Genomic DNA, 26,586 nt, shown 5'->3' on the forward strand with positions numbered 1-26,586 from the left:
CCCTGAGTGTTCTCACCCCTGCCCCGCCTGTCCCTGAGTGTCCCCACCCCTGCCCCGCTGTCTCTGAGTGTCCTCACCCCTGCCCCGCTGTCCCTGAGTGTCCCCACCCCTGCCCCGCTATCCCTGAGTGTCCTCACCCCTGCCCCGCTGTCTCTGAGTGTCCTCACCCCTGCCCCGCTGTCCCTGAGTGTCCTCACCCCTGCCCCGCTGTCCCTGAGTGTCCTCACCCCTGCGCCGCTGTCCCTGAGTGTCCCCACCCCTGCCCCGCTGTCCCTGAGTGTCCCCACTCCTGCCCCGCTGTCTCTGAGTGTCCTCACCCCTGCCCCGCCTGTCCCTGAGTGTCCCCACCCCTGCCCCGCTGTCCCTGAGTGTCCCCACCCCTGCCCCGCTGTCTCTGAGTGTCCTCACCCCTGCCCCGCCTGTCCCTGAGTGTCTCCACCCCTGCCCCGCTGTCTCTGAGTGTCCTCACCCCTGCCCCGCCTGTCCCTGAGTGTCCCCACCCCTGCCCCGCTGTCTCTGAGTGTCCTCACCCCTGCCCCCCGCTGTCCCTGAGTGTCCCCACCCCAGCCCGTCTGTCCCTGAGTGTCTTCACCCCTGCCCCGCCTGTCCCTGAGTGTCCCCACCCCTGCCCCGCTGTCTCTGAGTGTCCTCACCCCTGCCCCGCCTGTCCATGAGTGTCCCCACCCCAGCCCGTCTGTCCCTGAGTGTCCTCACCCCTGCCCCGCCTGTCCCTGAGTGTCCCCACCAAAGCCCGTCTGTCCTGAGTGTCCCCACCCCTGCCCGCCTGTCCCTGAGTGTCCCCACCCCTGCCCCGCCTGCCCCTGAGTGTCCCCACCCCTGCCCGCCTGTCTCTGAGTGTCCCCACCCCTGCCCCGCCTGTCCCTGAGTGTCCTCACCCCTGCCCGCCTGTCCTTGAGTGTCCCCACCCTTTCCCCGCTGTCCCTGAGTGTCCTCACCCCTGCCCCGCTGTCCCTGAGTGTCCCCACCCCTGCCCCACTGTCCCTGAGTGTCCTCAGCCCTGCCCCGCCTGTCTCTGAGTGTCCTCACCCCTGCCCCGCCTGTCTCTGAGTGTCCTCACCCCTGCCCCGCCTGTCCCTGAGTGTCCTCACCCCTGCCCCGCTGTCCCTGAGTGTCCTCAGCCCTGCCCCGCCTGTCTCTGAGTGTCCTCACCCCTGCCTCGCCTGTCCCTGACTGTCCTCACCCCTGCCCCGCCTGTCTCTGAGTGTCCCCACCCCTGCCCCGCCTGTCTCTGAGTGTCCTCACCCCTGCCCCGCCTGTCCCTGAGTGTCCTCACCCCTGCCCCGCCTGTCCCTGAGTGTCCTCACCCCTGCCCCGCCTGTCCCTGAGTGTCCTCACCCCTGCCCCGCCTGTCCCTGAGTGTCCTCACCCCTGTCCCGCTGTCTCTGAGTGTCCTCACCCCTGCCCCGCTGTCTCTGAGTGTCCCCACCCCTGCTCCGCTGTCTCTGAGTGTCCTCACCCCTGCCCCGCCTGTCCCTGAGTGTCCCCACCCCTGCCCCGCCTGTCCCTCTGTGTCCTCACGCCTGCCCCGCCTGTCCCTGAGTGTCCCCACCCCGCCCGTCTGTCCCTGAGTGTCCCCACCCCTGCCCCGCCTGTCTCTTAATGTCCTCACCCCTGCCCCGCCTATCCCTGAGTGTCCCCCACCCCTGCCCCGCTGTCTCTTAGTGTCCCCACCCCTGCCCCGCCTGTCTCTTAGTGTCCCCACCCCTGCCCCGCCTGTCTCTTAGTGTCCCCACCCCTGCCCCGCCTGTCTCTTAGTGTCCTCACCCCTGCCCCGCTGTCTCTGAGTGTCTCCACCCCTGCCCCGCTGTCTCTGAGTGTCCCCACCCCTGCCCCGCTGTCTCTGAGTGTCCCCACCCCTGCCTCGCTGTCTTTAGTGTCCCCACCCCTGCCCCGCTGTCTCTGAGTGTCCCCACCCCTGCCCCGCCACCCGCAACCCTGCCCCGCTGCTCTGCAGCACTCTCCTGCCAGTCTGCACCCTGCCCACACCCCTGCCCACACCCCTGCTATTCCCTGCCCGTAGCCCTGCCCCGCCGCTGCACCCCGGCCCCGCAGCTCCCTGCCTGCACCCCTGCCTTGCCACTGCACCCCTGCCGCCGTCCCCCCCTGCCCTCTGGTCCTGCCTGCCTGCCCCCCTGCCCCGCCACCACACACCCCTGCCTGCACCCTTGTCCCGCCTCACCGTAGCCTTGCTTTGCCGCCCCTGCCCGCACCCCTGCCCGCACCCCTGCCCGCACCCCTGCCCGCCTCTGTGTCTGAGGTTGCCCCCGCAGCGGCGTCCTGTCCTGTCCGGGTGGGGACGCGAGCTGGGCCGGCTCCACCACGGGCGGGGGAGGGCGGCCCTCTCCGGTCTCTGCGCACCTGCCAGCACGCGTCTCTGTTCATTTTCTTGAGACGGAGTCTCGCCCCGTCGCCCGGGCGGGAGTGAGCGCCGTGGCGTCAGCCTCGCTCACAGCGGCCTCCAACTCCAGGCCTCCAGCGATCCTCCTGCCTCGGCCTCCCTCCCGAGTAGCTGGGACTACAGGCGTGCGCCACCACGCCCGGCTTGTTTTTTCTATTCATTTTTTTTTTTGGCCAATTAATTATTTTCTATTTTTAGTAGAGACGGGGTCTCACTCTTGCTCAGGCTGGCCTCCAACTCCTGACCTTGAGCAATCCTCCTGCCTCAGCCTCCCTCCCGAGTGGCTGGGACTACAGCCATGCGCCACCACGCCCGGCTCATTTTTTCAATATATTTTTAGTCGTCCAGCTCGTTTATTTCTATTATTTTTAGTAGAGACGGGGTCTCGCTCTTGCTCAGCCTGGCCTCGACCTCCTGAGCTCGGGCGATCCTCCCGCCTCGGCCTCCCACAGTGCTGGGATGACAGGCGTGGGCCTCCGCGCCCGGCCTGGCGTGTCTGCTCCAAGGGCCACGCTGAGAGTCCGAGTCTGGTCCCCGGCCGGGGACGGGGAGACAGACGATTGTGGGCGACACAGCGAGACTCTGTGTCAAGAAAATGGACATAAAGGCGCGTGCTGGGAGACGGTCGCGGGTGACAGTCCCCTCCGGGGCGTCCCTGGGTCTCTCCCAGCCCCCCGTGGGAGTGTCACCCTGGAACCCTGTCCCCGCTGGCCTCCGGGTCCCCGGCCGCTCAGAGTGTCATGGCCACTCCCCACAGGCCGTGTCACTCGGGTCCCCGTCATGGGGGGGACAGGTAGACGGGGGGACAGGTAGACGGGGGGACAGGTAGACGGGGGACAGGTAGACGGGGGGGACAGGGAGACGGGGGGACAGGGAGACGGGGGACAGGGAGACGGGGGGACAGGGAAGACGGGGGACAGGGAGACGGGGGGACAGGGAGACGGGGGGACAGGGAGACGGGGGGACAGGGAGACGGGGGGACAGGGAGACGGGGGGGACAGGGAGACGGGGGGACAGGGAGACGGGGGGACAGGGAGACGGGGGAGACAGGGAGACGGGGGGACAGGGAGACGGGGGGGAGACGGGGGTGTACAGGGGAGACGGGGGTGTACAGGTAGACGGGGGGACAGGTAGACGGGGGGACAGGTAGACGGGGGGGACAGGGAGACGGGGGGACAGGGAGACGGGGGGACAGGGAGACGGGGGGACAGGGAGACGGGGGGGACAGGGAGACGGGGGTGTACAGGGAGACGGGGGTGTACAGGGAGACGGGGGGGACAGGGAGACGGGGGGGACAGGGAGACGGGGGGGACAGGGAGACGGGGGACAGGGAGACGGGGGGACAGGGAGACGGGGGGGACAGGGAGACGGGGGGACAGGGAGACGGGGGGGACAGGGAGACGGGGGGGGACAGGGAGACGGGGGTGTACAGGGAGACGGGGGTGTACAGGGAGACGGGGGGACAGGGAGACGGGGGGACAGGGAGACGGGGGGGACAGGGAGACGGGGGGGGACAGGGAGACGGGGGGACAGGGAGACGGGGGTGTACAGGGAGACGGGGGTGTACAGGGAGACGGGGGTGTACAGGGAGGACGGGGGGGACAGGGAGACGGGGGGGACAGGGAGACGGGGGGGACAGGGAGACGGAGGAACAGGGAGACGGGGGGACAGCTAATTAGCACCCGGGGCCGCGAGTCGCAGAGCGAGGTCGGGTCTCCCAGCCTCCTCGGGTCTCTGGGGTGGCAGGAGAGGCCGTGGGGCTTGGGGCGGGGAGGGAGGGAGGCAGGGAGGGGGAAGGCGGGAGGGGAGAGGGGAGAGGGGCGGGCGGGGCAGGCGGCGGCGCGTGTGCAGGGGTGCTGAGGCTGCGTGCGGCGTGTCGCAGGGGTGCTGATGGTGTGCATCGTGGTCGGCGCGCACAGGCTGGGCGTGAACCCCGACAACGTCGCCACGCCCGTCGCCGCCAGCCTGGGCGACCTCATCACGCTGTGCCTGCTCGCCGTGGTCAGCGACTTCTTCTACGCGCGCAGAGGTGCGGCCCGCGGGGGGGGACCAGCCTCTGCCCGCCCGTGTCCCCTCCCGCCGCCTGCCTTCCCTCCCTCCTCCCTCTCCCTCCTCCCCCTCCTCCTCCCTCCTCCCTCCTCCTCCCTCCCTCCCTCCCTCCTCCTCCCTCCCTCCCTCCTCCCTCTTCCCTCCTCCTCCCTCCTCCTCCTCCCTCTCTCCCTCCTCCTCCCTCCTCCTCCTCCCTCTCTCCCTCCTCCTCCCTCCTCCTCCTCCCTCCCTCCCTCCCTCCTCCTCCTCCTCCCTCCTCCGCCCTCTCTCCCTCCTCCTCCTCCCTCCTCCTCCTCCCCCTCCCTCCTCCTCCCTCCCTCCTCCTCCCTCCTCCTCCCCCTCCCTCCTCCTCCCTCCCTCCTCCTCCCCCTCCCTCCTCCTCCTCCCTCCTCCTCCCTCTCTCCCTCCTCCTCCCTCCTCCCCCCCCTCCCCCTCCTCCCTCTCCCCCTCCTCCTCCCTCCTCCCCTCCGCCTCCTCCCTCTCTCCCTCCTCCCTCCCTCCTCCTCCCACCCTCTCCTCCCCTCCCTCCTCTCCCCTCCCCCCCCTCCCCTCCTCCTCCCCTCCTCCCTCCTCCTCCCTCCTCCTCCCCCCTCCTCCTCCCCCTCCCTCCTCCTCCCTCCTCCTCCCCCCTCCCTCCTCCTCCCCCCCCTCCTCCTCCCCCTCCCTCCTCCTCCCTCCCTCCTCCTCCCCCTCCTCCTCCCTCTCCCTCCTCCTCCCTCCCTCCCTCCTCCTCCCTCCTCCCCTCCTCCTCCTTCCTCCCCCCTCCCCCCTCCCCTCCTCCCACTCCCTCCTCCTCCTCCTCCTCCTCCCTCCTCCTCCTCCCTCTCTCCCCCACCCTCCCTCCTCCCTCCCTCCCCCCTCCTCTCTTCCTCCCCCCTCCTCCCCTCCCTCCTCCCTCTCTCCCCTCCCCTCCCCTCCCTCCTCTCACCTCCTCCTCCCACCTCCTCCTCCCTCTCTCCCTCCTCCCTCCTCCTCCTCCTCCCCTCCTCCCCTCCCTCCCTCCCTCCTCCTCCCTCTCCTCCCCCTCCCTCCTCCTCTTCTCTCCTCCTCCTCCTCCTCCCTCTCTCCTCCTCTCCTCCTCCTCCTCCCTCCTCTCCTCCCTCCTCCCTCCTCCTCCTCCCTCTCCTCCCTCCTCACTTCCTCCTCCTTCCCTCTCTCCTCCCTCCCTCCTCTCCTCCTCCCTCTCCCCCTCCTTCCTCCTCCCCCTCCTCCACCTCCTCCTCCTCCTCCTCCTCCCTCTCCCTCCTTCCCTCTTTCCCTCCCTCCTCACCTCCTACCCTCCTCCCTCCTCCTCCCTCCCCTCTCTCCCTCCCTTTCCTTCCCCCCTCCTCCCTCCTCCTCCCTCCTCCCTCCTCCTCCTTCCTCCCACCCTCCCTCCCTCTTCCTTCCCCTCCTTCCTCCCTCCCTCCCTCCTCCTCCCTCCCTCCTCCCTCCTCCCTCCTCTCTCCCTCCCTTCCTTCCCTCCTCCTCCCTCCTCCTCCTCCCTCCTCCTCCTCTCTCCTCCCTCCCTCCCCTCCCTCCCTCCTCCCTCCCTCCTCCCTCCCTCCTCCTCCTTCCCCTCCCCTCCTCCCTCCCTCTCTCCCTCCCCTTCCTTCCCTCCTCCTCCCTCCTCCCTCCTCTCCTTCCCTCCTCCTCCCTCCTCCCTCCTCCCTCCTCCCTCCCCCTCCCTACTCCTCCCTCCCTCCCCTTCCTTCCCTCCTCCTCCCTCCTCCCTCCCTCCTCCTTCCCCTCCCTCCCTCCTCCTTCCCCTCCCTCCCTCTTCCGCCCTCCTCCCTCGCCTCTCTCCCTCCCCTTCCTTCCCTCCCGCCTCCCTCCCTCCTCCCTCCTCCTCCCTTCCCCTCCCTCCCTCCCCCCTCCCTCCCCTCCCTCCTCCTCCTTCTCCTCCCTCCCCCCTCCCTCCTCCCTCCCTCCTTCCTCCTCCCTTCCCCTTCCTCCCTCCTCCCTTCCTCCTTCCTCCCTTCCTCTCTCCTCCCTCCTCCCCCCTCCCTTCCTCCTCCTTCCCCTTCCTCCCTCCTCCCTCCCTCCTCCCTTCCTCCCTTCCTCCCTCCTTCCTCCTCCTTCCCCTTCCTCTTCCCTCCTTCCCTCCCTCCTTCCTCTTCCTTCCCCTTCTTCCCTCCTCCTTCCCTCCCTCCTTCCTTCCTTCCTCCTTCCTCCCTCCCTCCTCTTTCCCCTCTTTCCCTCCATTCTCCTTCCCCTCCCTCCCTCCTCCTTCCCCTCCCTCCCTCCGCCTTCCCCTCCCTCCCTCCTCATTCCTCCTCCCTCCTTTCTCCTTCCTCTGCTTCCTCCCTCCTCCCTCCCTCCTCCTTCCCTCCCTCCCTCCCTCCTCCTTCCTCCTCCCTCCTCCCTCCATCCCTGCCTCCCTCCTTCCTCCTCCTCCTGCTTCCTCCCTCCTCCCTCCCTCCTCCTCCTCCTTCCCCTTCCTTCCTCCTCCCTCCCTCCTCCTTCCCCTTCCTCCCTCCTCCTTTCCCTCCCTCCCTCCTCCTTCCTCCTCCCTCCTCCCTCCGTCCCTGCCTCCCTCCTTCCTCCTCCTTCCTGCTTCCTCCCTCCTCCCTCCCTCCTCCTCCTTCCCCTTCCTTCCTCCTCCCTCCCTCCTCCTTCCCCTTCCTGCCTCCTCCCTGCCTCCTCCTTCCCCTTCCTCCTCCCTCCCTCACCTTCCCTCCCTCCCTCCTCCCCTCCCTCACCTTCCTCCTCCCTCCCTCCTCCCTCCCTCCCTTTCCCTCCCCTACCTCCCCATCCCTCCCTCCCTCCTCCCCCTCCTCCCTCCCCTCTCCCTCCCTCCTCTCCCTCCCCCTACCTCCCTCATCCCTCCCTCCTCCCTCCCTCCTCCCCCTCCCTGCCTCCTCCTTCCCTTCCTCCTCCCTCCCTCACCTTCCTCCTTTCTCCCCTCCTCCCTCCCTCCCTCCTTTCCCTCCCCCTACCTCCCCATCCCTCCCTCCTCTCTCCCTCCTCCCCCTCCCTCCTCCCCTCTCCCTCCCTCCCTCTCCCTCCCCCTACCTCCCTCATCCCTCCCTCCTCCCTCCCTCCTCCCCTCCCTGCCTCCTTCTCCCTCCCTCCTCCCTCCTCCCCCTCCCTCTTCCCTCCCTCCTCCCTCCTTCTCCCTCTTCCCCCCTCCCTCCCCCTCCACTCCTCCCTCCCTCCCTCCGTCCTCCCTCTCTCCCCTCCTCCCTCCTCCCCCCTCCTCCCTCCCTCCCCTCCCTCCTTTCTCCCTCCACTCTTCCTCCCTTCCTCCTCCCTACTTCCTTCTTTCCTTCCTGCCTTCCTCTCCTTTCTTCCTTTCCTCCCTTTCCTTTCCTTTTCCTTTCCTTTCCTTCCTTCCTCCTTCCTCCCTTCCTTCTCCTTCCTTCCTCTCTTTCCCTCTCTCTTTCTCTTTTTCCTTTTCTTTTCTTTCTTACTTCCCTCGTTTCTCTTTCTCTCTTTCTTCTTTTCTCTTCTCCCTTTCTTCCTTTCTTTCTTGTCTCGCTCTGTCCCTTGGGCTAGAGTGCCGTGGCGTCAGCCTCGCTCCCAGCAGCCTCCAACTCCTGGCCTCCAGCGATCCTCCTGCCTCAGCCTCCCTCCCGAGTAGCTGGGTCTCCAGGCATGCGCCACCACGCCCGGCTCGTTTTTTTGTCTATTTTTTAGTTGTCCGGTTCATTTCTTTCTATTTTGAGTAGAGACGGGGTCTCGCTCTTGCTCAAGCTGGCCTCCAACTCCTGACCTCGAGCGATCCTCCCGCCTCGGCCTCCCAGAGTGCTGGGATGACAGGCGTGAGCCTCCCCGGCTGTAATTTCCTTTTCTTTATATTAATAAGCTGACCACTTGCAGGCAGTGTGCGATCAGAAACAGAAAAGGGACTAAACGAGAACGTTGCCACCGAGAAGCAGGGTGTCGCCGATCCCCACTTTAAATGACAAGATCAGAAAATATGACAAAGTATAAAATTTATTCAAGCGCAAAGCTTGAGGATGGAAGTGCAATTTTAAGGAAAAAAGAGAGGAGGCACTTCCTCAGTTGTACCCACGAATTTTCATGAAAATAACAGAAACAGACCAGGCGTGGAGGCTCACGCCTGTCATCCCAGCACTCTGGGAGGCCGAGGCAGGAGGATCGCTCGAGGTCAGGAGTTTGAGGCCAGCCTGAGCAAGAGCGAGACCCCGTCTCTACTGAAAATAGAAATTAGCTGGACAACTAAAAAAATTACATATATATAATTATATGAAAAATGGGCCGGGCGTGGTGGCGCATGCCTGCAGTCCCAGCTACTCGGGAGGGAGGCCAAGGCAGGAGGATCACTCGAGGCCAGGAGTTCAAGACCAGCCTGAGCAAAAGCGAGACCCTGTCTCTACTATAAATAGAAAGAAATTAATTGGCCAACTAATATATATAGAAAAACTTAGCCGGGTGTTGTGGCGCGTGCCTGTAATCCCAGCTACTCGGAAGGGAGGCTGAGACAGGAGGATCACTTGAGGTCAGGAGTTTGAGTCCAGCCTGAGCAAGAGCGAGACCGTGTCTCTACTAAAAAAAAATAGAAATTAATTGGGCAACTAAAAAACATATATAGAGAAAAAAACGAGCTGGGCATGGGGCGCATGCCTGTAGTCCCAGCTCTTCGGAAGGAGGCTGAGGAGGGAGGATCGCTCAAGGCCAGGAGTTCAAGTCCAGCCTGAGCAAGAGCGAGACCCCGTCTCCACTAAAAAAAAATAGAAATTAATTGGCCAACTAAAAATATATACAAAAAATGAGCCGGGCGTGGTGGCGCATGCCTGGAGTCCCATACTTGGAAGGGAGGCTGAGGCGGGAGGCTTGCTCGAACCCAGGAGTTCGATTCCAGCCTGAGCAAGAGCGAGACCCTGTCTCTACTAAAAAAAATAGAAATTAATTGGACAACTACAAAATATATATATAGAAAATAAAACGAGCCGGGCGTGGTGGCGCACGCCTGTCGTCCCAGCTCCTCGGAAGGGAGGCCGAGACGGGAGGCTCGCTCGAGCCCAGGAGTCGGAGGCTGCCGCCCTGGCACTCACTCCAGCCCGGGGCAACAGAGCGAGACTCTTGTCACCAAAAAAACCCACAAAGAACGTGAGCGGGGCCGTCCAGGCCCTTCCGTCCCCGGCCTAGCCCTGTGCCCCGGCCTCCGCCCCCGAGCAGTGGAGGCCCCCGAGCAGTGCAGGCCCCCGAGCAGTGGAGGCCCCCGAGCAGTGCAGGCCCCCGAGCAGTGGAGGCCCCCGAGCAGTGGAGGCCCCCGAGCAGTGGAGGCCCCCGAGCAGTGGAGGCCCCCGAGCAGTGGAGGCCCCCGAGCAGTGGAGGCCCCCGAGCAGTGCAGGCCCCCGAGCAGTGGAGGCCCCCGAGCAGTGGAGGCCCCCGAGCAGTGCAGGCCCCCGAGCAGTGCAGGCCCCCGAGCAGCGGAGGCCCCCGAGCAGCGGAGGCCCCCGAGCAGCGGAGGCCCCCGAGCAGCGGAGGCCCCCGAGCAGCGCAGGCCCCCGAGCAGCGGAGGCCCCCGAGCAGCGCAGGCCCCCGAGCAGCGCAGGCCCCCGAGCAGCGCAGGCCCCCGAGCAGCGGAGGCCCCCGAGCAGTGGAGGCCCCCGAGCAGTGGAGGCCCCCGAGCAGTGCAGGCCCCCGAGCAGCGCAGGCCCCCGAGCAGCGGAGGCCCCCGAGCAGCGGAGGCCCCCGAGCAGTGCAGGCCCCCGAGCAGTGCAGGCCCCCGAGCAGTGGAGGCCCCGAGCAGTGGAGGCCCCCGAGCAGTGCAGGTCCCCGAGCAGTGGAGGCCCCCGAGCAGTGGAGGCCCCCGAGCAGTGGAGGCCCCCCGAGCAGTGGAGGCCCCCGAGCAGTGGAGGCCCCGTCCCCTCCTCTCTCCGCAGACAACCACTTCCTGATGCCGCTGGTGTGCGCCGGCGTCATGGCGCTGACCCCGCTGTGGCTGCTGGTGGCCCGGCAGAGCCCGCCCGTCGCCAGCATCCTCAAGTCCGGCTGGGTCCCCATCATCCTGGCCATGCTGCTCAGCAGGTGCGCCCGCCCGCCACCCGGCAACCCCGCCCCGGCGACAGGTGGCACTCGGCAGGTGACAGTCGAGAGGTGACACTCGGCGGGTGACAGTCGGCAGGTGACAGTCGAGAGGCGACCCTCGACAGGTGACACTGGACAGGTGACACTCGGCGGGTGACTCGGCAGGTGACACTCGACAGGTGACACTGGACAGGTGACACTCGGTGGGTGACAGCAGGTGACAGTCGAGAGGTGACACTGCAGGCGACACTCGACAGGTGACACTGGACAAGTGACACTCGGCGGGTGACACTCGGCGGGTGACAGTTGGCGGGTGACACTTGGCAGGTGACACTCGGCGGGTGACACTCGGCGGATGATAGTCAGCGGGTGACACTTGGCAGGTGACACTCGGCAGGTGACACTGGACAGGTGACACTCGGCGGGTGACACTTGACGGGTGACACTCAGGTGACACTCGACAGGTGACACTCGGCGGCTCGGGGACGGGGACGAGAGTGGACGTCACCGGCGGCCTCCGTGGGAACCCAGAGCTTTCGACTGTCGCCGGCCTCTTTTGGTCACCACGAACCCTGGGGCGTCCCCAGGTCACCCTCAGCGAGGGACCTCGCTTTTCTTTTTTTTTTTTTATTTTTTTTGAGACCGAGGCTCGCTCTGTCGCCTGGGCAAGAAGAGTGAGCGCCGTGAAATCAGCCTCGCTCACAGCAGCCTCCGACTCCTGACCTCGAGGGAGCCTCCTGCCTGGGCCTCCCTCCCGAGTGGCTGGGACCACAGGCACGCGCCTCCACGCCCGGCTCATAGTTTTTGTGTATATATTTTTAGTCATCCAGCTCATTTCTTTCTATTTTTTTTAGTAGAGACGGGGTCTCGCTCTTGCTCAGAGGCTGGTCTCGAATTCCTGACCTCGAGCGATCCTCCCACCTTGGCCTCCCTCCTGAGTAGCTGGGACAACAGGCATGAGCCTCCGCGCCCAGCTATATTTTTTTCTATTTTTAGGTTTTTGGTTAATTTCTATTTTTTTTTTTAGAGGAGACGGGGTCTCGCTCTGGCTCAAGCTGGCCTCGAACTCCTGACCTCAAGTGATCCTCCCGCCTCGGCCTCCCTCCCGAGTAGCTGGGATGACAGGCACATGCCACCATACCCGGCTACATTTTTTTCTATTTTTAGTTTTTTGGTTAATTTCTTTCTATTTTTTTTAGTAGAGACGGGGTCTCGCTCTTGCTTAGGCTGGACTTGGACTCCTGACCTCGAGCGATCCTCCCGCCTCGGCCTCCCAGAGTGCTGGGATGACAGGCGTGAGCCACCGCGCCTGGCCTCATTTTTTTCTATATATTTTTAGTTGGCCAATTAATTTCTTTGTATTTTTTACTAGAGAATTTTTAGTTCAATTTTTAGTTGTGTAATTAATTTTGTTCTATTTTATACTAGAGACGGGGTCTCGCTGTTGCTGAGGCTGGCCTCGAACTCCTGACCTTGAGCGATCCTCCCGCCTCGGCCTCCTCCTGAGTAGCTGGGACTACAGGCATGCGCCTCCACACCCAGCTTGTTTTTGTTTTTCCATATATATTTAGTTGTCCAGCTCATTTCTATTTTTGGTAGAGACGGGGTCTCGCTCTTGCTCAGGCTGGCCTCCAACTCCTGACCTCGAGCGATCCTCCCGCCTCGGCCTCCCAGAGTGCTGGGATGACAGGCATGCGCCTCCGCGCATAGCCTCCGAAGAGCGTATTTTTTTGTTTTGTTTTGTTTTGATTTTTATTTTTTAAACAGTCTCGCTCTGTCACTCGGGCTAGAGCACCGTGGCGTCAGCCTCGCTCACAGCAGCCTCCGACTCCTAAGCTCGAGCGAGCCTCCCGCCTCGGCCTCCCTCCCGAGTAGCTGGGATTACAGGCATGCGCCACTGCGCCGGGCTCATTTTTGTTTTTCTATATTTTTTTAGTTGTCCAGGTCATTTTTTTCTATTTTTAGTAGAGACGGGGTCTCGCTCTTGCTCAGGCTGGCCTCCACCTCCCGGCCTCGAGCGATCCTCCCGCCTCGGCCTCCCTCCCGAGTAGCTGGGACGACAGGCGTGAGCCTCCGCGCCCGGCCTCGCAACAGCCTCTCGCTGTGGGTCGGGGGGTGACCCTGGACAGGGCCAGCCGGCCGCTCGGCCTTGATGTGTCTCAGGGTGGGCGGACATTCTCTGGTGGCTTCTGAGACTGGGTCAGGCTGGAGGCTGGGGGGCTCGATGGGGTGCAGAGGTCACGGGCCGGGGGGGATGGCGGGTCCCGTGGCCGTGACCCCGGTCCCGGGCGGGTCTGCTCTCTCCCCAGTTTCGGAGGGCTCATCCTGAGCAAGACCATCTCCCGACAGCAGTACCGGGGCATGGCCGCCCTCACGCCCGTCATCTGCGGTGAGCCCCGGCCTCCCCGCCCGGCCTCCCCCTCGGCTTTCTGTTCCCTCTTCTGTTCCCTCGTCTTGTCCTGTCTTTTCAGCTTTCTCTTTTCTTTTCTTTTGTCGTCTTTTGCTTTTCCTCCCTTTCCTGCTTTCTTTTCTTTTCTCATTTGTTATTTTCTCTTTCTGTGTCCTTTTTTTTCTCTTTTCCTTTCTCTTTCATTTCCTTTCCTTTTCTTTCTTTTTTTTCTTTTCCTTTCTTTTCTATTTTCTTTTTTCTTTTCTGTTTCCTTTTCTTTTGTTTCTTTTTTCATTTCCTTTCTTTTCTCTTTTCTTTTGTTTGCTTTTCTTTATCTTCTTTCTTTTCTCTTTTCTGTTTTCTTTTCTCTTTTCCTTTCTCTTTCGTTTCCTTTCCTTTTCTGTCTTTTCTTTCTTTTCTGTTTAGTTTTCTTTTCTCTTTTTTCTTTTCTCTTTTCTTTTGCTTTCTTTTCTGTTTTCTTTTCTCTTTTCCCTTTCCTTTCCTTCTGTTTCCCTTTCCTTTCCTTCCATTTTCCTTCCCTTCCCTTTTCTTTCCTTTCGTTTCCTTCCCTTCCTTGTTTTCCTTTCTCTTCTTTCATGTTTTCTTTTATTTCCTTTTTTCTTTTCTTTTTTTTGAGACAGAGTCTCACTCTGTCGCCTGGGCTAGAGCGCCATGGCGTCAGCCTCACTCACAGCAGCCTCCAACTCCTGGCCTCAAGCGATCCTCCTGCCTCGGCCTCCCTCCCGAGTAGCTGGGACTCCAGGCATGCGCCTCCACGCCCGGCTCGTTTTTTATATATTTTTTTAGTTGGCCAATTAATTTCTATTTTTAGTAGAGACGGGGTCTTGCTCTTGCTCAGGCTGGCCTCAACCTCCTGACCTCGAGCAATTAATCCTCCTGCCTCGGCCTCCCAGAGTGCTGGGATGACAGGCGTGGGCCTCCGCACCCAGCCGGCCACCTGGCTTGGTGCCGGGCAAGCTCGGAGGTCAGTGGGAGGGAAAGAAAAGACGCCGAGTGCTGAATCAACCAAGGAAGTCTCCCTGGAGGAGGCGAACTTAAAATCATGGACATATTCTCAGTCCTCAGTGTTTTCTCCTTAAAAGAAAAAAAAGAAAAAGAAAGAGAAAATACAGGCTGGAACAATGGTAGGGGGTTATCAGAACTTATTAACATTAGTGTCACTAAAGTTGGTATTCAACCTCTCACTGCTAAATTTGACTGGCTTTAAGAAAAATAAATAAATTAATTAATTAAACTAAAAAGAAAAAATACGGAGAAAATGATCAAGTATAATTTTTCTTATTTAAAAAAATGTAAAAATAAGAAAAAAAATGGACATAGGCCAGGGCGTAGTGGCTCACACCTGTCGTCCCAGCACTCTGGGAGGCCGAGGCGGGAGGATCACTCGAGGTCAGGAGTTCGAAACCAGCCTGAGCAAGAGCGAGACCCCGCCTCTACTATAAATAGAAAGAAATTAATTGGCCAACTAATATATATAGAAAAGATTAGCCAGGCATGGTGGTGCACGCCTGTCATCCCAGCTACTCAGAAGTGAGGCCGAGGCGGGAGGCCAGGAGCTTGAAACCAGCCTGAGCAAGAGCGAGACCCCGTCTCTACTCAAAATAGAAAGAAATTAATTGGTCAAACAAAACATTTATAGAAAAAAAAAATGAGCCGGGCGTGGAGGCGCATGCCTGTAGTCCCAGCTACTCAGAAGGGAGGCTGAGGCAGGAGGATCGCTCGAGGCCAGGAGTTGGAGGCCGCTGTGAGCGAGGCTGACGCCACGGCGCTCACTCCAGCCGGGGCGACAGAGCGAGACTCTGTGTCAAAAACAAATAAATAAGGGACGTAATTCCGAGAAGGGGCCCCGGCTCCGTCTTCCTCAGGGGTCGGCGGGAACCTCGTGGCCGTCCAGACCAGCCGCCTGTCCACGCACCTGCACGTGTCCAGCCCGCCCGGGGTCCTGCCCGTCTCCATGAAGGCCTTCTGGCCCAGCCCTTGTGCCGTCTTCTGCTCGCCAGGTGAGCCTGCCCGTCCTCACGCAAGGGGAAACTGAGTCGCAGGGAGGGCGTCGAAGCGCAGCTCGCCTGGCCTCGCGGCCCTGCCCCGCACTCACCCGTTCACTCAAGTGATGACATTTCAGCTTCTTTTTATAGTGACACAGTCTCGCTCCGTCGCCCGGGCCGGAGTGAGCGCCGTGGCGTCAGCCTCGCTCACGGCAGCCTCCAGCTCCTGGCCTCCAGCGAGCCTCCCACCTCAGCCTCCCTCCCGAGTAGCTGGGAAGACAGGCGTGCGCCACCACGCCCGGCTCGTTTTTTTTTTCTATATATTTTTAGTTGTCCGGCTCATTTTTGTCTATTTTTTAGTAGAGACGGGGTCTCGCACTTGCTCAGGCTGGTTTCAAACTCTTGACCTCGAGCAAGCGATCCTCCCGCCTCGGCCTCCCTCCCGAGTAGCTGGGACTACAGGCATGCGCCACCACGCCCGGCTCATTTTTTGTATATGTATATATAGTTTTTTTTAGTTGGCCAGCTAATTCATTTCTATTTCTTTTTAGTAGAGACGGGGTCTCACTCTTGCTCAGGCTGGTTTCGAAGTCCTGACCTCGAGCGATCCTCCTGCCTCAGCCTCCCTCCCGAGTAGCTGGGTCTACAGGCATGCGCCACCACGCCCGGCTCATTTTTCTGTATATATATTTTTTTAGTTGTCCAATTAATTTCTTTCTATTTTTAGTAGAGATGGGGTCTCGCTCTTGCTCAGGCTGGCCTTAAATTCCTGACCTCAAGCGATCCTCCCGCCTTGGCCTCCCAGAGAGCTAGGATGACAGGCGTGAGCCATGGTGCCAGGCTCATTTTTTCTATAGATATATATATATTTTTTTTACTTGTCCAGCTAATTTCTATTTTTTTTTTTTTTTTTTTAGTAGAGACGGGGTCTCGCTCTTGCTCAGGCTGGCCTCGAACTCCTGAGCTCGAGCGATCCTCCCTCCTCGGCCTCCCAGAGAGCTAGGATGACAGGCGTGAGCCTCCACGCCCGGCCCACATGTTCAGAGTTTTAAAAAGTGTGGTTGCATCAGGCGGAATCACACGGGAGGGAGGAGAAAACCTGGGGCTCACTAATGCACCCCGCATGCTGGTGGGGTTTGGGGTGCCAGGAGGGGAGGCTTCCTGTTTTCTTTGTCACCTTGCACGGGTGGGGAAGCTGGGGCTGGCCCTCCCTCCTCAATCCCAAGCTTTTTCCCTCCTTGGGCCTCTTGCATGTTCTCTCTCCTCTGCCCAGGGTCCTCTCCGTCAAACTCAAACCTCTGCCAGGCCGCGCGCGGAGGCTCACGCCTGTCATCCCAGCACTCTGGGAGGCCGAGGCGGGAGGCTCGCTCGAGGTCGGGAGTTCGAGGCCAGCCTGAGCAAGAGCGAGATCCTGTCTCTACTATATATAGAAAGAAATTAATTGGCCAACTAATATATATATATATAAAAAAAAACGAGCCGGGCGTGGTGGCGCATGCCTGTGGTCCCAGCTACCCGGGAGGGAGGCTGAGGCAGGAGGCTCGCTGGAGGCCAGGAGTCGGAGGCCGCTGTGAGCGAGGCTGATGCCACGGCACTCACTTCAGCCCGGGTGACAGAGCGAGACTCTGTCTCAAAAAAAGAAAAGTCCAGAGCTGCAACGTGTCCTCCTGCGTCACTCCTGGTCTGTCCCCACCGTGGGGAGGACAGGCGGCAGGTCCCCTGACGGTCCGTGGTGGCCGTCCTCGCCCTGGCCTCTCCCGTCTCTCGCCCCTAAAATCCCGGCTAAAAACCTGGGTGGGGACAGGCCCGGGGCGGCTGCACCTGCCTGTCCCCAGAGCCGCGGCCCAGGAGCGGTCGGGAAAGGAAGGAGGGCAGGGGAGGCTCGGTGGCGCGTGGCCTCCGTGTTGGAGGCCGGCCCAGCCAGCGTCGCTGTCCTGTCCCCCCAGGCACGAACTCCATGTCGGCGCGTGTCCTGCTGCTGCTGGTGGTGCCGGGCCACCTGGCCTTCTTCTACCTGGTGTCGCTGGTGGAGGGCCGGGCGGTGACTGACAGCAGGAGCTTCCTGGGGCTCTACCTGCTGGCCGGGCTGCTGCAGGTGGGCGGGGCCGCGAGTGTGGGCGGGGCTGTTGCAGGTGGGCGGGGCTGTTGCAGGTGGGCGGGGCTGTTGCAGGTGGGCGGGGATGCTGAGGTGGGGGGATGCTGAGGTGGGGGGATGCTGAGGTGGGGGGATGCTGAGGTGGGGGGATGCTGAGGTGGGCGGGGATGCTGAGGTGGGCGGATGCTGAGGTGAGGGGATGCTGAGGTGGGCGGGATGCTGAGGTGGGCGGGATGCTGAGGTGGGCGGATGCTGAGGTGGGGGGATGCTGAGGTGGGGGGATGCTGAGGTGGGCGGGATGCTGAGGTGGGCGGATGCTGAGGTAGGGGGATGCTGAGGTGGGGGGATGCTGAGGTGGGGGGATGCTGAGGTGGGGGGATGCTGAGGTGGGGGGATGCTGAGGTAGGGGGATGCTGAGGTGGGTGGGGATGCTGAGGTGGGGGGATGCTGAGGTGGGGGGATGCTGAGGTGGGTGGGGATGCTGAGGTGGGGGGATGCTGAGGTGGGGGGATGCTGAGGCGGGGCTGTTGCAGGTGGGTGGGGATGCTGAGGTGGGGGGATGCTGAGGTGGGCGGGGATGCTGAGGTGGGCGGATGCTGAGGTGGGGGGATGCTGAGGGGGGGGATGCTGAGGTGGGCGGGATGCTGAGGTGGGCGGGATGCTGAGGTGGGGGGATGCTGAGGTGGGGGGATGCTGAGGTGGGCGGGATGCTGAGGTGGGGGGATGCTGAGGTGGGTGGGGATGCTGAGGTGGGGGGATGCTGAGGTGGGGGGATGCTGAGGCGGGGCTGTTGCAGGTGGGCGGGGATGCTGAGGTGGGGGGATGCTGAGGTGGGCGGGGATGCTGAGGTGGGCGGATGCTGAGGTGGGGGATGCTGAGGGGGGGGATGCTGAGGTGGGCGGGATGCTGAGGTGGGCGGGATGCTGAGGTGGGGGGATGCTGAGGTGGGGGGATGCTGAGGTGGGCGGGATGCTGAGGTGGGGGGATGCTGAGGTGGGTGGGGATGCTGAGGTGGGGGGATGCTGAGGTGGGGGGATGCTGAGGTGGGTGGGGATGCTGAGGTGGGGGGATGCTGAGGTGGGGGGATGCTGAGGCGGGGCTGTTGCAGGTGGGTGGGGATGCTGAGGTGGGGGGATGCTGAGGTGGGGGGATGCTGAGGCGGGGCTGTTGCAGGTGGGCGGGATGCTGAGGTGGGGGGATGCTGAGGTGGGGGATGCTGAAGTGGGGGGATGCTGAGGTGGGGGGATGCTGAGGTGGGTGAGGATGCTGAGGTGGGGGGATGCTGAGGTGGGCGGATGCTGAGGTGGGTGAGGATGCTGAGGTGGGGGGATGCTGAGGTGGGTGAGGATGCTGAGGTGGGGGGATGCTGAGGTGGGCGGATGCTGAGGTGGGTGAGGATGCTGAGGTGGGTGGATGCTGAGGTGGGTGAGGATGCTGAGGTGGGGGGATGCTGAGGTGGGCGGGGATGCTGTGGTGGGCGGGGATGCTGAGGTGGGCGGGGATGCTGAGGTGGGATGCTGAGGTGGGTGGGGATGCTGAGGTGGGGGGATGCTGAGGTGGGGGGATGCTGAGGTGGGGGGATGCTGAGGTGGGGGGATGCTGAGGTGGGTGAGGATGCTGAGGTGGGCGGGATGCTGAGGTGGGCGGGGATGCTGAGGTGGGCGGATGCTGAGGTGGGTGAGGATGCTGAGGTGGGGGGATGCTGAGGTGGGCGGGGATGCTGTGGTGGGCGGGGATGCTGAGGTGGGCGGGGATGCTGAGGTGGGATGCTGAGGTGGGTGGGGATGCTGAGGTGGGGGGATGCTGAGGTGGGGGGATGCTGAGGTGGGGGGATGCTGAGGTGGGGGGATGCTGAGGTGGGTGAGGATGCTGAGGTGGGCGGGATGCTGAGGTGGGCGGGGATGCTGAGGTGGGCGGATGCTGAGGTGGGGGGATGCTGAGGTGGGGGGATGCTGAGGTGGGCGGATGCTGAGGTGGGGGGATGCTGAGGTGGGGGGATGCTGAGGTGGGGGGATGCTGAGGTGGGTGAGGATGCTGAGGTGGGCGGGATGCTGAGGTGGGCGGGGATGCTGAGGTGGGGGGATGCTGAGGTGGGGGGATGCTGAGGTGGGGGGATGCTCAGGTGGGCGGATGCTGAGGTGGGGGGATGCTGAGGTGGGTGGGGATGCTGAGGTGGGGGGATGCTGAGGTGGGGGGATGCTGAGGTGGGTGGGGATGCTGAGGTGGGGGGATGCTGAGGTGGGGGGATGCTGAGGCGGGGCTGTTGCAGGTGGGCGGGGATGCTGAGGTGGGGGGATGCTGAGGTGGGCGGGGATGCTGAGGTGGGCGGATGCTGAGGTGGGGGGATGCTGAGGTGGGGGGATGCTGAGGTGGGCGGGGATGCTGAGGTGGGCGGATGCTGAGGTGGGGGGATGCTGAGGTGGGGGGATGCTGAGGTGGGCGGGATGCTGAGGTGGGCGGATGCTGAGGTGGGATGCTGAGGTGGGATGCTGAGGTGGGGGGATGCTGAGGTGGGCGGGATGCTGAGGTGGGGGGATGCTGAGGTGGGGGGATGCTGAGGTGGGGGGATGCTGAGGTGGGGGGATGCTGAGGTGGGCGGGATGCTGAGGTGAGGGGATGCTGAGGTGGGGGGATGCTGAGGTGGGGGGATGCTGAGGTGGGGGGATGCTGAGGTGGGGGGATGCTGAGGCGGGGCTGTTGCAGGTGGGCGGGGATGCTGAGGTGGGGGGATGCTGAGGTGGGGGGATGCTGAGGCGGGGCTGTTGCAGGTGGGCGGGATGCTGAGGTGGGGGGATGCTGAGGTGGGGGGATGCTGAAGTGGGGGGATGCTGAGGTGGGGGGATGCTGAGGTGGGTGAGGATGCTGAGGTGGGGGGATGCTGAGGTGGGGGGATGCTGAGGCGGGGCTGTTGCAGGTGGGCGGGATGCTGAGGTGGGGGGATGCTGAGGTGGGGGGATGCTGAAGTGTGGGGATGCTGAGGTGGGGGGATGCTGAGGTGGGTGAGGATGCTGAGGTGGGGGGATGCTGAGGTGGGTGGATGCTGAGGTGGGTGAGGATGCTGAGGTGGGGGGATGCTGAGGTGGGCGGATGCTGAGGTGGGTGAGGATGCTGAGGTGGGGGGATGCTGAGGTGGGTGAGGATGCTGAGGTGGGGGGATGCTGAGGTGGGCAGGGATGCTGTGGTGGGCAGGGATGCTGAGGTGGGCGGGGATGCTGAGGTGGGATGCTGAGGTGGGTGGGGATGCTGAGGTTGGGGGATGCTGAGGTGGGGGGATGCTGAGGTGGGGGGATGCTGAGGTGGGGGGATGCTGAAGTGGGGGGATGCTGAGGTGGGGGGATGCTGAGGTGGGGGGATGCTGAGGTGGGTGAGGATGCTGAGGTGGGCGGGATGCTGAGGTGGGCGGATGCTGAGGTGGGGGGATGCTGTGGTGGGTGGGGATGCTGTGGTGGGCGGGGATGCTGAGGTGGGGGGATGCTGAGGTGGGTGGGGATGCTGTGGTGGGTGGGGATGCTGAGGTGGGCGGGGATGCTGAGGTGGGGGGATGCTGAGGCGGGGCTGTTGCAGGTAGGCGGGGATGCTGAGGTGGGCGGGATGCTGAGGTGGGGGGATGCTGAGGTGGGGGGATGCTGAGGCGAGGGGGGATGCTGAGGCGGGTGGGGATGCTGAGGCGGGCGGGGATGCTGAGGTGGGGGGATGCTGAGGTGGGGGGATGCTGAGGTGGGTGGGGATGCTGAGGTGGGCGGGGGTGCTGAGGTGGGGGGATGCTGAGGTGGGTGGATGCTGAGGTGGGGGGATGCTGTGGTGGGTGGGGATGCTGAGGTGGGCGGGGATGCTGAGGTGGGGGGATGCTGAGGTGGGGGGATGCTGAGGTGGGGGGATGCTGAGGTGGGCGGGGCTGCCGCAGGTGGGCAGGGCCGCGAGGGTGGGTGGGGCTGCTGCAAATGGGCGGGGCTGTTGCAGGTGGTGGGGATGCTGAGGTGGGGGGATGCCGAGGCGGGGGGGGGGATGCCGAGGCGGGGGGGGGGGATGCCGAGGCGGGGCGGGATGCCGAGGCCGGGGGATGCCGAGGCGGGGGGATGCCGAGGCCGGGGGATGCCGAGGCGGGGGGATGCCGAGGCGGGGGGATGCCGAGGCCGGGAGATGCCGAGGCGGGGGGATGCCGAGGCGGGGCGGGATGCCGAGGCCGGGGGATGCCGAGGCGGGGGGATGCCGAGGCCGGGAGATGCCGAGGCGGGGGGATGCCGAGGCGGGGCGATGCCGAGGCGGGGGGATGCCGAGGCGGGGCGATGCCGAGGCGGGGGGATGCCGAGGCCGGGAGATGCCGAGGCGGGGGGATGCCGAGGCGGGGCGATGCCGAGGCGGGGGGATGCCGAGGCGGGGCGATGCCGAGGCGGGGGGATGCCGAGGCCGGGAGATGCCGAGGCGGGGGGATGCCGAGGCGGGGGGATGCCGAGGCGGGGGGATGCCGAGGCCGGGAGATGCCGAGGCGGGGGGATGCCGAGGCGGGGGGATGCCGAGGCGGGGGGATGCCGAGGCCGGGAGATGCCGAGGCCGGGGGATGCCGAGGCGGGGGGATGCCGAGGCGGGGGGATGCCGAGGCGGGGCGGGATGCCGAGGCGGGGGGATGCCGAGGCGGGGCAGGGATGCCGAGGCGGGGAGATGCCGAGGCGGGGGGATGCCGAGGCGGGGGGATGCCGAGGCGGGGCGGGATGCCGAGGCGGGGGGATGCCGAGGCGGGGGGATGCCGAGGCCGGGGGATGCCGAGGCGGGGGGATGCCGAGGCCGGGAGATGCCGAGGCGGGGGATGCCGAGGCGGGGGGATGCCGAGGCGGGGGTGCCACACACCACACATTACACATTGCACACTACACGCTGTAAACACGGCCTGACACACTGCATGCGAGACACTGCACACTGCTCGCTACACACGCGTCCCGCACACGGCGTCCTACGCACTGCGTGTCACACACTAGACACTGCACGCTACACGCGTCCCACACACGACGTCCTACGCACCGCGTATCACACACTAGACATTGCTCGCTACACACGCGTCCTGCACACGACGTCCTACGCACCGCGTGTCGCACACTAGACACTGCTCGCTACACACGCGTCCCGCACACGGTTTCCTACGCACCGCGTGTCGCACACTAGACACTGCTCGCTACACGCGTCCCACACACGGCGTCCTACGCACCGCGTGTCACACACTAGACACTGCTCGCTACACACGCGTCCCACACACGGCGTCCTACGCACCGCGTGTCACACACTAGACACTGCTCGCTACACACGCGTCCCACACACGGCGTCCTATGCACCGCGTGTCACACACTAGACACTGCTCGCTACACACGCGTCCCACACACGGCGTCCTACGCACCGCGTGTCGCACGCCAGACACTGCACACTACACACGTGTCCCGCACACGGCCTCTCCCTGTCCCCTCCCCTCCTCTCTTCTTTCCTTTCTCTTTTCCTAATTGCTTTCCTTTTTCGTTTCCTTTTTCTTTCTTTTCCTTTTTCCTGTCCTTTTTCTCCATCCTTCCCTTCCCTTCCCTTCCCTTTCCCTCTCCCTCCTTCCCTCCCTCCTCTCCTTCTTCTTTGTGTCTTCTCTTCTTTATTTTTTGAGACAGAGTCTCGCTCTGTCGCCGGGGCTAGAGCACGGTGGCGTCAGCCTCGCTCACGGCAGCCTCCACCTCCTGGGGTCTCCAGCGATCCTCCCACCTTGGCCTCCCTCCCGAGTAGCTGGGACTCCAGGCACGCGCCACCACGCCCGGCTCATTTTTTCTACATATTTTTAATCATCCAAATAAATTACTTTGTTTGTATTTTTAGTAGAGACAGGGCCTCGCTCTTGCTCGGGCTGGCCTCGACCTCCCAGCCTCGAGCGATCCTCCCTCCTCGGCCTCCCGGAGTGCCAGGACGACAGGCGCGAGCCTCCGCGCCCGGCCTCCGTTCGGAGCTCTGACGGGGCCTTCTCTCGTGCCCTTCTGCCCCTGCGCCAGGTGGCCATCCTGCTGTACCTGGCGGAGGTGCTCGTGCGGGTGACCTGGCGGCACGCCCTGGACCCCGACAACCACTGCATCCCCTACCTCACCGCGCTGGGCGACCTGCTGGGCACCGGCCTCCTGGCTCTCTGCTTCCTCCTCGACTGGCTGCTGAGCAGCGCGCCCGGCCGGGCCGGCCTCCCGGAACGCACGCCCGGACCCCCCTGACCGGCCCGGCCCGCCCCGGTGGCGCTGCGGAATGTTCCAGAAAGCAGCTCCTCCTTCGCGGGACCCTGTCGTGCCTGTTGAGCCCTTGCCTCTGCAGTAGCCTTTTGTTTTTTTTTGAGCCAGAGTCTGGCTCTGTCGCCCGGCCTGAGTGAGCGCCGTGGCGTCAGCCTCGCTCACGGCGGCCTCCAACTCCTGGCCTCCAGCGATCCTCCTGCCTCGGCCTCCCTCCGGAGTAGCTGGGGCGACAGGCACGCGCCACCACGCCCGGCTCGTTTTTTTGTATATTTTGTAGTTGTCCAGCTCATTTCTTTCTATGTTTTTAGTAGAGACGGGGTCTCGCTCTTGCTCTGGCTGGCCTCCAACTCCTGACCTCGAGCGAGCCTCCCGCCCCGGCCTCCCTCCCGAGTAGCTGGGACGACAGGCATGCGCCACCACGCCCGGCTCATTTTTTTTTGTATTTTCTTTTAGCAGACATGGGGTCTGGTCTTGGTCAGGCTGGTTTGGAAATCCTGACCTCGAGTGATCCTCCCTCCTCGGCCTCCAGAGTAGCTGGGACAAAAGGCAGGCGCCACCACGCCCAGCTCATGTTTTCTATATATTTTTAGTTGTCCCGCTCATTTGTTTCTGTTTTTAGTAGAGACGGGGTCTCGCTCTTGCTCAGGCTGGCCTCCAACTCCTGACCTCGAGCGATCCTCCCGCCTCGGCCTCCCTTCCTGAGTGCTGGGATGACAGGCGTGAGCCCCCGCGCCCGGCCTGCAGTAGCCTCTTGTCGTTCTGCCAAGGAGCCGGGCGCACACGGCTGGCCTCTGCAGTTGGTACCCGGGCCGTGACGGAGCCCTGAGGTCCGCAGTGTGGCCTGTCACTGTGACCGGGTGGCGGCGTGTCCAGCCCAGGAGCTAAGGGGCAGGCGTGTCCCACGTGCTCTGCGAGGTGTCTGCCGGCGCCGGTGGGCGTGTTCTGCCGTGAGGGGCGTGGCCTGAGATAGGGGCGTGGCCTGCATTTGGCGGGCGTGGCTGGAGTAGGTGGGAGTGGTCTGCACTGGAGGGTGTGGCCTTAGTTGGTGGGCGTGGTCTGCACTGGAGGGTGTGGCCTTGGTGGGTGTGTTCTCCCTTGAGGGGCGTGGCCTGAGTAGGTGGGCGTGGCCTGCATTGGAGGGTGCGGCCTTAGTTGGTGGGTGTGTTCTCCCTTGGGCGTGGCCTGAGTAGGTGGGCGTGGCGTTAGTTGGTGGGCGTGTTCTCCCTTGAGGGGCGTGGCCAGAGTAGGTGGGCGTGGCCTGCATTGGAAGGTGTGGCCTTGGTGGGTGTGTTCTCCTTTGGGCGTGCCCTGAGTAGGTGGGCGTGGCCTGCATTGGAGGGTGTGGCCTCAGTTGGTGGGTGGGTTCTCCCTCGAGGGGCGTGGCCTGCGTTGGAGGGAGTGGCCTCAGTTGGTGGGTGTGTTCTCCCTCGAGGGGTGTGGCCTGCGTTGGTGGGCATGGCCTGAGTAGGTGGGCGTGTCCTGCATTGGAGGGTGCGGCCTTAGTGGGCGTGTTCTCCCTCGAGGGGCGTGGCCTGCATTGGTGGGCATGGCCTGAGTAGGTGGGCGTGGCCTGCATTGGAGGGTGCGGCCTTAGTGGGCGTGTTCTCCCTTGAGGGGCGTGGCCTGCGTTGGTGGGCGTGGTCTGCACTGGAGGGTGTGGCCATAGTTGGTGGGCGTGTTCTCCCTTGAGGGGTGTGGCCTGTGTTGGTGGGCGTATTCTCCCTCGAGGGGCGTGGCCTGAGTTGGTGGGCGTGGTCTGCATTGGAGGGAGTGGCCTTAGTTGGTAGGCACAGCCTGCGTGTGGCAGGCGTGGCCTGATTTGGCAGGTGTGGCCTGCATCGAAGGGCTTGGTCTGAGTTGGCGGGCGTGGCCTGTGTTCATGGGCGTGGCCCACAATAGTGGGTGTGGCCTGAGTTGGTTGTTTCCTAGGCTGGTGGGCGTGGCTTGCATTAATGGGCGTGGCCTGCGATGGTTGGAGGTGGCCCACCCTGGTGGGCGTGGTCTGTGGCGGTGGGCGTGGCATGCCCTGGCGGGCGTGGCCTGCCCTGGCGGGCGTGGCCCAGGAAGCAGCTCCTTTCATCCTCTAGCCTCAGCACTCCTGTCCTCCTCGGGTTCGAGGCCCGCGGCCCCTCCGCAGCTGGGCCCTGAGCGTGTCCCCAGCCCGGCCCGCGACGGGGCCTCCCGCGCCCTGCACGGAAGCTCGTCCCACCCCATGTTCTAGTTTCTTCGTCAGCAAAACCCTTGTGTGCGTTTCATCCTCTGGAGAAAAAGCAATAAAACATGGATGTTCCCCCTGCTTGGCCTCGTAGTTCCCGCCGCCGCTGGGCTCGGGGCCTGCGAGCCACAAAATCTCTCTCGTTTGTTCGAGACAGGGTCTCGCTCTGTCGCCCGGATACAGCGCCGGGGCGTCAGCCTCCAACTCCTGGGCTCCAGCGATCCTCCCACCTCGGCCTCCCTCCCGAGTAGCTGGGACTCCAGGCATGCGCCCCCACGCCCGGCTCAATTTTTTCTATATATTTTTAGTTGTCCAGCTCATTTCTTTCTATTTTTTTCTAGTAGAGACGGGGTCTCGCTCTTGCTCAGGCTGGCCTCCAACTCCTGACCTCCAGCGATCCTCCTGCCTCAGCCTCCCTCCCGAGTAGCTGGGACTCCAGGCATGCACCACCACGCACGGCTCATTTTTTTTTAATGTATATTTTTAGTTGTCCAGCTCATTTCAATTTTTTTTTGTAGTAGAGACGGGGTCTCGCTCTTGCTCAGGCTGGCCTCCAACTCCTGAGTTCAAACGATCCTCCCTCCTCAGCCTCCTCCCGAGTAGCTGGGAGTACAAGAATTCCCCATCACGCCCGGCTCATTTTTTCAATATGTTTTTAGTTGTCCAGCTCATTTCTTTCTATTTTTTTCAGTAGAGACGGGGTCTCGCTCTTGCTCAGGCTGGCCTCCGACTCCTGACCTTGAGTGATCCTCCCGCCCCGGCCTCCCAGAGTGTCTGGGACGACAGGCGAGAGCCTCTGCGCCCGCCGGAATCTTTTTTGAGGAACTAATCCGAGAAGCGCTTTGCATATTGCCTCGTCTGCGTGTCACAGAGGTAAACGGGATAAATCGAGGCAGTAGGAGAGGCAAGGTGGGCGTGGCCTGGGCTGGTGGGCGTGGCCCGCGCTGGTGGGCGTGGCCCGCGCTGGTGGGCACGGCCTGCGCTGGTGGGCGTGGCCTGGGCTGATGGGCGTGGCCTGGGCTGGTGGGCGTGGCCCGGGCTGGTGGGCGTGGCCCGCGCTGGTGGGCGTGGCCCGCGCTGGTGGGCGTGGCCCGGGCTGGTGGGCGTGGCCCGCGCTGGTGGGCGTGGCGCAAGAAGCAGCTCTTCCTTTCCTGCAGCCGCAGGGCTGCTGCCCTCCTCGGGTTCAAGGCCAGTAGGT

The 26,586-nt window shown here is 63.6% G+C and overlaps 1 protein-coding gene across 1 annotated transcript in view; it reads left to right on the top strand.

Annotated features, from left to right (window-relative positions):
• The window catches only part of SLC41A3 (solute carrier family 41 member 3), a 48,251-nt gene extending 22,729 nt beyond the window's left edge, over positions 1-25,522 (top strand). Inside the window, exons 6-11 of the mRNA XM_075995955.1 lie at positions 4,302-4,448; positions 10,303-10,447; positions 12,757-12,836; positions 14,723-14,857; positions 16,789-16,937; positions 22,949-25,522. Of these exons, the coding sequence (XP_075852070.1) occupies positions 4,302-4,448; positions 10,303-10,447; positions 12,757-12,836; positions 14,723-14,857; positions 16,789-16,937; positions 22,949-23,158 (866 nt within the window). The 3' untranslated portion in view covers positions 23,159-25,522. The remainder of the gene's footprint in view (positions 1-4,301; positions 4,449-10,302; positions 10,448-12,756; positions 12,837-14,722; positions 14,858-16,788; positions 16,938-22,948) is intronic.
• Positions 25,523-26,586: the final 1,064 nt, after the last annotated feature.

Source organism: Microcebus murinus, chromosome 20, assembly GCF_040939455.1.
Source record: "Microcebus murinus isolate Inina chromosome 20, M.murinus_Inina_mat1.0, whole genome shotgun sequence".
NCBI classification, from domain to species: Eukaryota; Metazoa; Chordata; class Mammalia; order Primates; family Cheirogaleidae; genus Microcebus; species Microcebus murinus.